General features: G+C 43.1%; 1 protein-coding gene across 3 annotated transcripts in view; it reads right to left on the bottom strand.

The window, feature by feature from the left end:
* Positions 1-269: 269 nt before the first annotated feature.
* GASK1A (golgi associated kinase 1A) overlaps positions 270-10,650 on the bottom strand; it is a 54,436-nt gene continuing 44,055 nt past the window's right edge. For 2 of the 3 annotated variants that reach the window (XM_043540854.1, XM_007066482.4), the window contains 3 exons: positions 3,679-3,801; positions 2,464-2,567; positions 270-996 (listed from right to left, as the gene is read on the bottom strand). In XM_043540854.1, the coding sequence (XP_043396789.1) occupies positions 786-996; positions 2,464-2,567; positions 3,679-3,801 (438 nt within the window). In that variant the 3' untranslated portion in view covers positions 270-785. The remainder of the gene's footprint in view (positions 997-2,463; positions 2,568-3,678; positions 3,802-10,650) is intronic. The other variant, XM_043540855.1, reaches the window with a different exon arrangement.

The following is a 10,650-nucleotide window of genomic DNA, read 5'->3' as shown; positions in this document are numbered from 1 at the left end:
AAAATTGCAGCTCAAAAGGTGAATGTTTCAGGAAGCATTGAGTGTATGAAAACAGCAAGTTAGGCTAGAAAGTGCTTTTCAATCTTAATTATAGCAATTGCTGCCAGATGCTTGCTGCAATGCATTATGGGCCAGATTCTCAGCTGGCATTAATTGATCTACATCCAGTATCCATAGGCACATCATTCATTAGACTGAGGAAGACCTATCTTCGCTCATATGCTATTTCATTATATATATAATTCACTTTGGAGGTGCCACCCTTTTTGCTTATGTCAAACCAAACTGGTCATATATAGACTACTTCTGAAGCAGTTAAGGCTTAATCAAAAGCCTGTTGAAGTCAATTAAAAGACTCCCACTGGCTTCTATAAGCTTTGGTCAGTCTCTCAAACTGTTGAGTTGATATTTCTCATGTTGTCCTTAGTATTTTGCCATAACATTCAAGATAAGATTTTTGAAGGAACCTCAGGGAGTTAGGTGCCCAAAATCTCAATGTGATTCAACTCCTTTGAAAATCCAAGCTGGAGTCAGTGCTCAATAAAATACTTGGTAAATTCATTTTCCCAGCCTTTCTGTAATGTGTCAGAAATTTTCTTTCCCCCATCTGTCTCTTCCTGGGATCTATTCTACTTCTTCAGGATGTGCTGCTGAATTTGATTCTGAAGAACCAAGCACTCAAGAGCAGCTTCTGATCATAAAAGCTTTAGAGGACCGAGGTGTACCCATGGTTGCAACCTTGCACTTTATATAAGGCGAGTGTGTTGCTCTTGTAGGGGCATGTTTTAAAGTGATGAATCCTTAAAGATTGTCAGATTGTGTTCCTGAATGTACTGCAGTAGGATCTGTCCTCTTCTGTTAATGACTTGAAGCAAGTGTCTAAGTCCTTGGTATCCACCCTGGCTTTCCCAGAATTCCTGATCCATGTACAGTGACTTCAGAAGCATGTTCTGTAAACATCCCGATTTGAGTACAGTCACAGCTGTCTCAGGAAACCTGATGAAGAAAATCAGAAGAGGGAAAGAAAAGGAGTTGGAAAGATAAAATCATATAGCTAAGGGGTTAGGGCAGGAGAATAGTGTTTGCTCCATTTCTGTCTCTGTCCCTGGAAGTAGTCAGAGTTCTGTTCTGTTCATATTTTATGCAAAGCAGAAATTGTTTTGGTGTTAACTATTTTTCTTGGCTGCAGAGATGTTGAAAGCTATAACAGTTTAATAAGCACAGAGTGAGAGAGCTGGCCCTCACCCAGAACATTTGAATCTGGATTTTCAACCCTTCAGTGTTCGGGGGGGAGGGGTTAGATCCTCAGTTTAGGTCTATGTCCAGCTCTTGCGAGGATGCACGAGAGCAATTCAGTGTGAGAAATATACCCTGATATTAAAGGGCTATTACCCTGCTAACCCAATAGGTTCCAGGCATATGCTTTAGGGGACACAAGTTGCCCAAGTGTCTTGGGACAAGTTATTCCTTAGCACATAGAAAGGGACTCAAGTGGCAAGAATTGGAGCTATGTCCAGATTTCAAATTACTCAAAGTCCAGGATTATTCTGGTCCAGGGGGTTGAGTGGTTCCCATTTCTGCTAACAAATGACAATGGATGTAAACTATATAAAACTCTGCTTGTAACAGGCGAGCTGCTTCCACAACAGTACAATCAGAAATGAATCCAAATGGTCTCAAATCAAAAGACTGATAACATGTGAAAGCTGGATATGCAATGACACACGAAATACTGAAATACCTGTTTGTTTGCTATTTTGGGCAGCTGCCAGTTACAGGGAAAATAATATGCTTTATAGCTTCTGAGATAGTCATCAGCTACCCCCAGTGTGAGATATAAATATTCACCTCAGTGTGAAATATGCACACATAGGGCCTGATTCTGATCTCACTCTAATTTTATACCACTGTATCTCCATTAATTTCGGTAGAGCCACTCCTGATTTACACTGGTGCATGATAGCTCAGACTGAGGCCCTATATTTGTGTTTCTGATATCTGTGCAGGTAGGACCTTATCCAAACTCCACTGAAATCAGTGGGAGTCTTTCCACTATCTTGACGGCGACCTGTCTCAGCCCCCCCATATTGAGGCTTGAGCAAAAAGGCAATCCAAGAAACTAAGATATACGAATGTGGGATTGCACAAGCTTTCAGTCATGGTATATGTGGAACAAACATGGTTGTGGCGGGGGTGTAGATATCAACGAGGTATATGCGAATGTAAAGGACTCAGTCTTTCTACTGGTGGTGAGCCCTAAGAATCACTGTCTAGAAGAAAACTTCACAAACACAGGCAAGCCCCATCCAGTCCAATTTATTTTCTCTAGAGACACATCTGTTTTTATTGAAGAACCTTAACTGTTCTGCCTTATATATTCTGAAAGGAAGGGAATGTTCCCAGTGGCCTGGGCTGTGACCCTCCAGTACTGTTAGCTAGAATTGCTTCTGTTGCCCTTCTTACCCATCTATGCCTTCCAGTAGCCTGAAGTTGAGTTTTGCTTCCGGATGGTGAGGTCTGCCTGCATTGTCAATGAACACCAGGCGAGAAGGCTCACTTCCCCGGATCTGGTAGGAAAAAAGCAAGAAGTTCAAATTTGGGGGGTTCTTTGAGCTGACATTTTGGGAGGAAGGGTAATTTGTATGCAAAGAGTGATTTTGGAACATTTAGGGTTGGCAGCAACGACAGTCCATAGCAACGGTGGAACCAGGGATCACGTATTAACTCTTAGAGACTAGCTTCTTGTCTGCACCCAGGCCAGTGCGACGATGCACTGCCCTTTACCTTGGAGTTGGTAGCAAAACCACAATTTAACCCAAAAGTCTTAAGTTGCTGAACATATGTACTAGCTGCGCCAAATAAAAGGCAGAGAGTCGCCATGGCCAAGTCCCTAAAGTTAAACTCATCTTGTCCCCAAGGATTAAATTGGTCTGTAGATTTCTAAGATGGAAGTCAGATTGTCATTATCTAACGTTACTGAGGAACCTCAATATCACACTTCATTCTTAACTGCTTATTTTATTTATTATTATCCAGGGACAACATTTATTATCAGCATGCTATTTGATTTCATGGTGAGAAGACACGTAGATTGAATTTCATTTGTTTAATATTCTGGCACAATAAAATGTGTGTATTGTTGAAGGAATACAGCCACTGTATGACTGCTATGTCATGCTGAACTTTTACTTCAGACGTGCGCACACGGCTATGCAGCCAGAGGGAGATCATGTCATTCTGTTTTTTAAGGCTGTAACTTTAAATGGAGAGAGGTCTCCCTGCCCCATGCTGTCACACTGCTTTTCATTTCAGATGCAGAATGTTACAAAGAGGATCACACACTGTGCTTGCTGCTCGCTCACTCTCACTGACTCTCAGGACCAGATTCAGATACACTTATACTTACTATACTTTTACTTACACTGAGCAACAAATTACTCCACCAAGTGTCCCATTGACTTAGTTATACATATAAAAATTTAACCTGCAGACATTTTACTTGTTCTTTATTTTCTCTTACCCTGAAATAAAAGTGACCTAGACATATTTTGCTCTTTGCGGTGGGGATAAAAACATAGCAAGAGTCAATAACAGAGAACCAGTCTGGCCTGCTAAAGAAAATGTAGACTTTAGAAACTGAAAGGATGGAGGCAAACACAATGTCTGGCAATATCATACCAGGATGTGGACCAGGACCAGCTCTGCAAGATTCCTACACTTTTCGTGAAGCATTTCCTCCATGCAGGGTTCTTCAGGGTCTGGCTGAAATCCACAGCAGTAACGGTCCAGTCGGTCATGAACCTGTGGGTGACATCTGAAGTATTTAGAGGCTTCAGGAATTTCAGGATGGAGATCTTAAGTTGTAGTTTAACAGGGAACTTTTCGTGCCTGGAAGAAAAAAGCTTGATAAAATGTAGAGAAAAATCCAGATTATTCGTTACTGAAAGAGCTGTTTATATAAAAGATTGGTGGGTGTTCAGAGACCCATTCAGAAATTTAGTTGCTTTTCTGTACTCTAGCTAAACCATTTTAGTCTGGAAAGTGGACTGCAAGGCTCCCAATAACAGGCTTTCCTGCAAGATTTCAGACACTTCCTGCTTGCAATATTTCAGTAGGCGATGTTTGCATGGACTGAATAGATTCTGTTTCTATCTGAAACAAAGAGGAGATGCATATAAAAACTAAGGCAAAACAAAAAAAATAAGTTAATTGATTTTTCTGAACCTCAGAAAGGGATTTTCTCAGGCAAATTCAAATGCTGGATGAAGGTTTAGATTGGTTCCTGTTTTATATGAACCATTTCACCCTTCCCTAATAATAATCTAAACAACTCTTGACAGAAATGAGAAGAATGAAGAAGGGAGCGTGGGGAATTGTTTTATACTTGCTTGGCCCGTTGGTGCATTCTTAACACCTGCATAGTGCGGGATTTGTCCTGCATGCAGTTTGCAGACCAAGGTGGATATTCCAGGTGGGGCACTGTAACTTGCTTTTGCTGCATCTGTGTTTAGTAATTCATGGGCACTTTTGAACGTGCTCCTCTTCACTCCTGACAGCCCATTCAATGAAACGCTGATGCCCTCCCTGAAGTCCTGCTCCTGCTCTGGAGCTTTTATTGGAGTGTGCGTTATACAGTCCGGGGCACAGAAACAACTGTCCTCTTGTGGATCCTTAATCCAATGTCGAGATTTTAATTTAACATCTTTGAATTTAGCCTGACATAGTGATGAAGCTATTTGACTTTGGGTTTATTCCCCCGGGTTTTGGTAGGTGAGTGACCCAATGTTAGAACCACCACCGCTAGGAAGGAGCCACCTCTGGCAGCAACTGGCATGTCTGAAATTGTCATCCAAATCCTTAGGGTCAAATCCTCCCCTGAGCATATGGTTTGGCACAGGGGAGAAGGAGTCCTTTCATAGGCTGTTATGGGGTCACTACTTTAGTCCATTGCCCTCCTGCTGTATACTTGCCCCATAGAGGTAATGGCTGGTGGATGCCCCTAATGGCAGATGGGCTGGTCTTACCACCACTCCCCTCTGACCTGCTCCATTTACTAAACCCAGGCAGAAGGTGTTGGGCTGCATGACACCTAGGTGTGCATGGACTTTCTACATGAACATGGGCCCCTGTCTTTGTCCCTACTCCACTCCTAAAGTGGAACCACCTCACTTGTGCTGCACGCATGACACTCCATATCCTTGGAGGAAGAAATAGGATTTGATTCTCCTTCAAGATTAATGTTATCACTATCAAGTGAAACCCAGAAGCCATAATCCCTTTCTAATTTTTCATGCCCCACGCTGTTAGCTTTGTCACAATAAGCTATTGGTTTTTATGCTTCTTTGTACAAGGCAGCCAGTCTGCTGTCTCGGTTATATTATAATCACCCCAGAGGTGTGCAAAAGTGCCAGGGCTGCATACAGGAGACTGACTCACTGCTTTCTCCGAAAGAGGCTTGGCCAGAGCACAGCCACTTAAATCAGCTCCTGCAAACACATCACACTTTCCTGAAACGGGACCAGTGCTGCTGAGGCAGGCAGAATTTCCAGAGTCGGTAGAGAAACTGACTGATTTCGCATGAGGTTGCTAAGGAATCTGGTTCAAACCAGAGACCTGTGAATCTATATAGCCTGGTTTTGGGTTATGAACCTGTAACGCAGGTCAGGTTTGCTGAGGTTCGCGAAACTTTTGGTCAAGCTGGGCCAAATTTCAAGTGAACCTGACCTGAGTTTCAGGTGCCAAGGGGGGATTTCTGATTTTCAGTGGAAACCATGTGATACTAGGTGATTTCCACCATTTCAACTTAACACCTACCAAAAATTTTAGCTGAATTGTGTTTTGTCTGAACCCCAAACTCAAATCAAAGCACAGAGGAATAAGGTGATATAAGGAATGCACAGTTTGATTCGTGTGACCATTATATTCCTAGCCCTCTTAGATCCCAAATTAATTAATTTGATGCCCTGCTAGTATTTCTTAACACAGGCCCATCAGCTGATGTTTAATGAGGCACTCCAGGCAATATTTCTCCTTCCGGGAAACCCAAGAGCTAAAGTATTTTCTGAAACCAAACGCATTTGAACTCAGGAAAATGTCACACTTATTCCACGCACATCCTACAGCTAGGTGCCTGAAAGTGCAGCACGCTGATTTCTCCCACCTTTTATGTCATTTTCCATGATAGCAGAATTAATAGTCTGTGCAGAACATAAAGAAAATCTCAGCTGATTTACAGAGAGACTCAGTGTGCTTGTGCACTAGCCAGAAGTTTGACTCGGTATACTCACCAGGAGACTACGAAAAAAATCCTCGAGTTGTCATGCACAGGAGGAGACACTGGCCACATTTTCAAAGGTAACTGCATTCCAGTTTGGATGGGTACTTATGTCCACAAATGCAGTGTTGCAAACTGGGAAATTGCCCATGAGAATGGGCAATAACATCTTGTGACTTCCCTCCCACCATTCTGGGGAGGGGAAGATGGCAGCCAACAGCATGTATGCCAGTGAGACAGAGGGTCAGTTTGGATAATGAGCATCATGGAAATACTCTTATGACAAGAGGCCTGGGATCCTTAATGTTCACGCAGATCAGACAAGACCTAGATTTTGCAGGTGTCATCTGAAAAACTCCCATGAAATATATTACATCAGATTCCTATGTCCTACCTCAGGAGGGAACAGCCCTTTTATTAACTGCACAAGTAAAGTATTCAACTGAGTCTGAGTCTGCTCAGGTGTCTAGAAACAGCCAACTCATACTGGGCATGCTCAGAGGCTTGAGACATGCATTAATATCATCAGTCTCATGGTTCTATTACAGCGGTTCTCAAACGTCATTGCAGTACGACCCCCTTCTGACAACAAAAATTACTACACAACTCCATGTGGGGCTGAAGCCATAGCCTGAGCCAAGCCGGCCTGGGCAGGGGGGCTGAAGCCCTCAGGCTTTGGGGCTTTAGCCCTGGGTGGCAGAGCTCAGGCTTCAACTTCAGCCCTGGAGCCCAATGTGTCTAATGCAGGCCCTGGCAACCCCATTAAAGAAGGGTCATGACCCACAGTTTGAGAACTGTTCTATTATATCATTTTATTAGCATACTCAGCCCCATCCTACTATAGAATACCTACCTTTCTATCCCCTCTCCTCCTTTGCTGAAGGCTGACCCGAGCCCACATTGGGTTTTCATTAAAAAAACCTCCTTTGCTCGGTACTTGTGGTAACTGTTATGTGTGCCCATCTGGATAGGAACGTTTTGCCTGTGCTCCACCCACTGGAATTTGGGAGGCCGTATCTTTTAGCATGTTGCTGGGAGACTGTTTTTAGGAAACCAAGGAATAAATGTATATTAGAATAACAGAAATTATAAGGTACAGGCTGAGTCTGACATCTGACTTAAGTATCTCTCCAGGAGCTGGTTTGGCTAATTGTCCCTGGCTGACGATGATGATCTTGCAGAACAGTTGTGATGCGCAGTGTAGGATTGACACACCTACTCTCGTTTGACATCTGCTCCCCTGGACAGTCTGTGTCTTTATTTACAGTATAGGTAGAGCCCAGGGAAGACCATATTCCATCTAGACTTTACCTATACAGTTTATTACATTGTGTACATTTCTGTAATAGAAACAGACACATACCATCCATCTAATGATCTCAAATGCTTTCTAAGCATTAATGATTTCAGCCTCTCAACCACCCAATGAAGGAGGTAAGTAGCGTTATACCCCTTGTACAGATGAGGAAATGGAAGCAGAGAATTTCAGTGACTTAGCCAACGCCCCAGAGACTGTCTAGAGCAGTGCCGGGAATAGAACGCAGGTCTCCCAACTCGAAGGTCTACGATTTAGGAATGAGACTATTTATTGTAAATGTCCTGTTGGAAAGGAGGTGTTTGTAAGGGATTTCAATGGCACTGGTAGTTACAATACAACAGCCCATATATTAGAGGCTGCCTTATACTGCAGAGCGCTTTAATGTGCAGGGAGAGAATATGACCTACCTGGACCACTTAAGTCACAAAATATGAGGCCTGATTTTGTAAAGTGCTTGAGGGTTCCTGCTTGTAATGGAAATCTAAGCCTTTTTCTGGCAGGTGTAGGAGAAAAAAGGGAAGGTCTTGAATTTGACTTGTACACAGTTGACAGAAAAATTGCTGGAGAGACATAATAAATTGTTATTTGAGCTTCCAAAAACACTTGGTTACATTGCCAAAAGTTAATAAAATGATACTGTGCAAACAAATATTTCTTCTCAGGAAACTTTCTAGTTCATATTTTTTACAAGAACTGAAACAGTTTAGAAAAACCTGGGTCCCCTGAAGCCCAAGGGAGAAAGAAATAGCAGGTGTATGGATGGTTAAACCACAGTTGGGGAAGTTTTTTATACTATACTACTACTAGCGGTTGGATGCTGGCAAAGGGGATCAGACTCAGAGCTGTGCATAACTGGCTGGTTTTGGCCTGCATGGGTGTCAGAGAACTTTGTCATCACTTTTGGCTCTCTTAGTTTCTCACTTCTCACCCCTCTGAGTTGCTCTTTACAAGTTGAGTTGATTCTAACCAACGATGGTGAAGGCACGTTGAGTTTAGTTAAGCTCTATTGTATTATATTTGGGGTTTGCAAAGGTTCATCCAGCCTGGAAGAGTTACCATGTTACAACATATTGCAGGTTTCATACCAAAAGAACAAAGCACAATCTGGAAAAATTCATGCCTTGCCAAACACTCCAAAAAAGTTTAAATAAGTTTCCAGCCTTCCAAAATGGTGGCAAGTCACTCTCTAGGAGCAGTGTATATAGTTTGACAGTATAGCCAAAAGGACCATTATGGCCATCGTATAGTGTGACTTCCTGCATAACATACCATAGAATTTCACTCTGATTCTTGCACTGAGTGGAATGAAGATAGGTGGGGGCAGGAACCATGGTGTGGGGAAGGGGAGAGGGGGAGGTGGGTAGGACGAGGATATGGGAGGGTGGGATGGAGAGAAGCAGAGGGAGACAAGGGAAGGCTGCGGGTACAAGGACAGACGGGTCTATAAGCACTACAACACACTCCCCTCCAGATTCTGGAATTGAGTCGTGGCCTTTTACATTCCTTTGTTAGCAGCAAGTAGCTAACTGTGGGCCTTTGTTCTGTGGAAAAACTAGTCTGTGATCATGTGCTTAAAGGCTGTCTCATAACACATATGCTGAAGGGGGCTGGGTTAATGTTGCACAGGCAACCTTCATTCTAGCATTTTCTAACTTTGGACGGCTTGACTGCCTAGAGGCCAACCAGCTCAGGGCCCCGGTTGTGATAGGTGTTGTACAAACATATACGGTAAATGACCATCCTTGCCCCAAAGAGCTTGCTGTTTAGAAGACAAGACCCATCAGTACAATGATGAAAATGAGTGGGTTGTGGTGGGGAGGGCGAGGGAGATGGGGTAACAGCAATGACGGTGTGTGCAATTCTTAGCCAGTCAGGAGCAGTGATCACAGCTCTCCACCTACCTAGCCCTCAGCCGATTGTAGTTTGCTATCTGCATTACAGAAGAGGAAAACTTTCTCTGGATTTGGACTGGGAACAGCTTGGAAGAAAGAACAAAAGAGCATGTCGGAGACACGCTGATAATGGCTGTCACTTGGCTCTGGAACTCACTCCCTGCCTTGGTCTGACAGACCTGGCATTTGTTGACTTTGAGGACATTCTGAAACCCTTACCTATTTTCTCCTACATTTCTTGAAGGATGATGGGTTGAGGGATGGGGGGTGCTCAGGTCGGGGATGGTTATTCTAGATTTGATTTTATTTTACCAGAGAAGTGCTATATTTTCTCTAGGTTGGTTTGTATGGGCAATTCCTTGTGTGGCTGATTCTAATTTACACTGAGGCTCCTTCACATTGTCCTGGCAAATGTAAAGGAGCCTTAATGAGGGCACACATTACATATGCATGCATTTTCCATCCCCTTTACATTGCAGGGGTGTGCAAAGGGGCCTCAGAGTAAATGAGAATCGGATCCATATATAAAATTTTGGACAAAACGTGGCCAGTTTCTTTCCTGTGGCACCATCTGAGTTTTGCATAAAGTGGGGTTTTGCTATGTAAGGTTCATACATCTCTACCAACCGTGGTTCTCACGACATCCCTAGGAGACTTTAATCACATGGAACTGGGTCATTTGGGCCTAATTCTATCTCCACTGAAGTTAATGGGAGTTTTGCTGTTGACATCAAAAGGGACTAGAATTTGGATTGATTTAACCTATTGTATTTTGATGGATTCCTGCCATGTTTACCAGAAGATCAATGTTGCCAGTTGAGGCAGGAAAGTGTAGACAAAGGCAGTATTATTGAGCCAAATCAAGAGAGAGATGGTATGTGAAGTGACCAGCCAACTCAAAGCTAAAAATCACTACCTAAGAGATGAATGCTGCAGACATTGCCAGACTGGGAGATAACTGAAACAGAGGTGTTCTAATCCTGCTTTCTAGCAGCAGTGCTCAGCGAGTGAACAGCAGTGTTCACAATACACTGCACTCTCTCTTCTGGAGATTTTTCTTGGCAGCAAACTTTTTGCCTGTGGAGAGAGGTTCATAGAGAGTGGTTTGAATTCTGTTAGTGAGCTACAGTATGAAAAATAGGAGTAGTCTCTGTGAGGTGTTTATA

Source organism: Chelonia mydas, chromosome 2, assembly GCF_015237465.2.
Source record: "Chelonia mydas isolate rCheMyd1 chromosome 2, rCheMyd1.pri.v2, whole genome shotgun sequence".
NCBI lineage: Eukaryota > Metazoa > Chordata > Testudines > Cheloniidae > Chelonia > Chelonia mydas.
The sequence above is the reverse complement of the archived record's forward strand: the minus strand, read 5'-3'. Positions and strand labels throughout refer to the sequence as shown.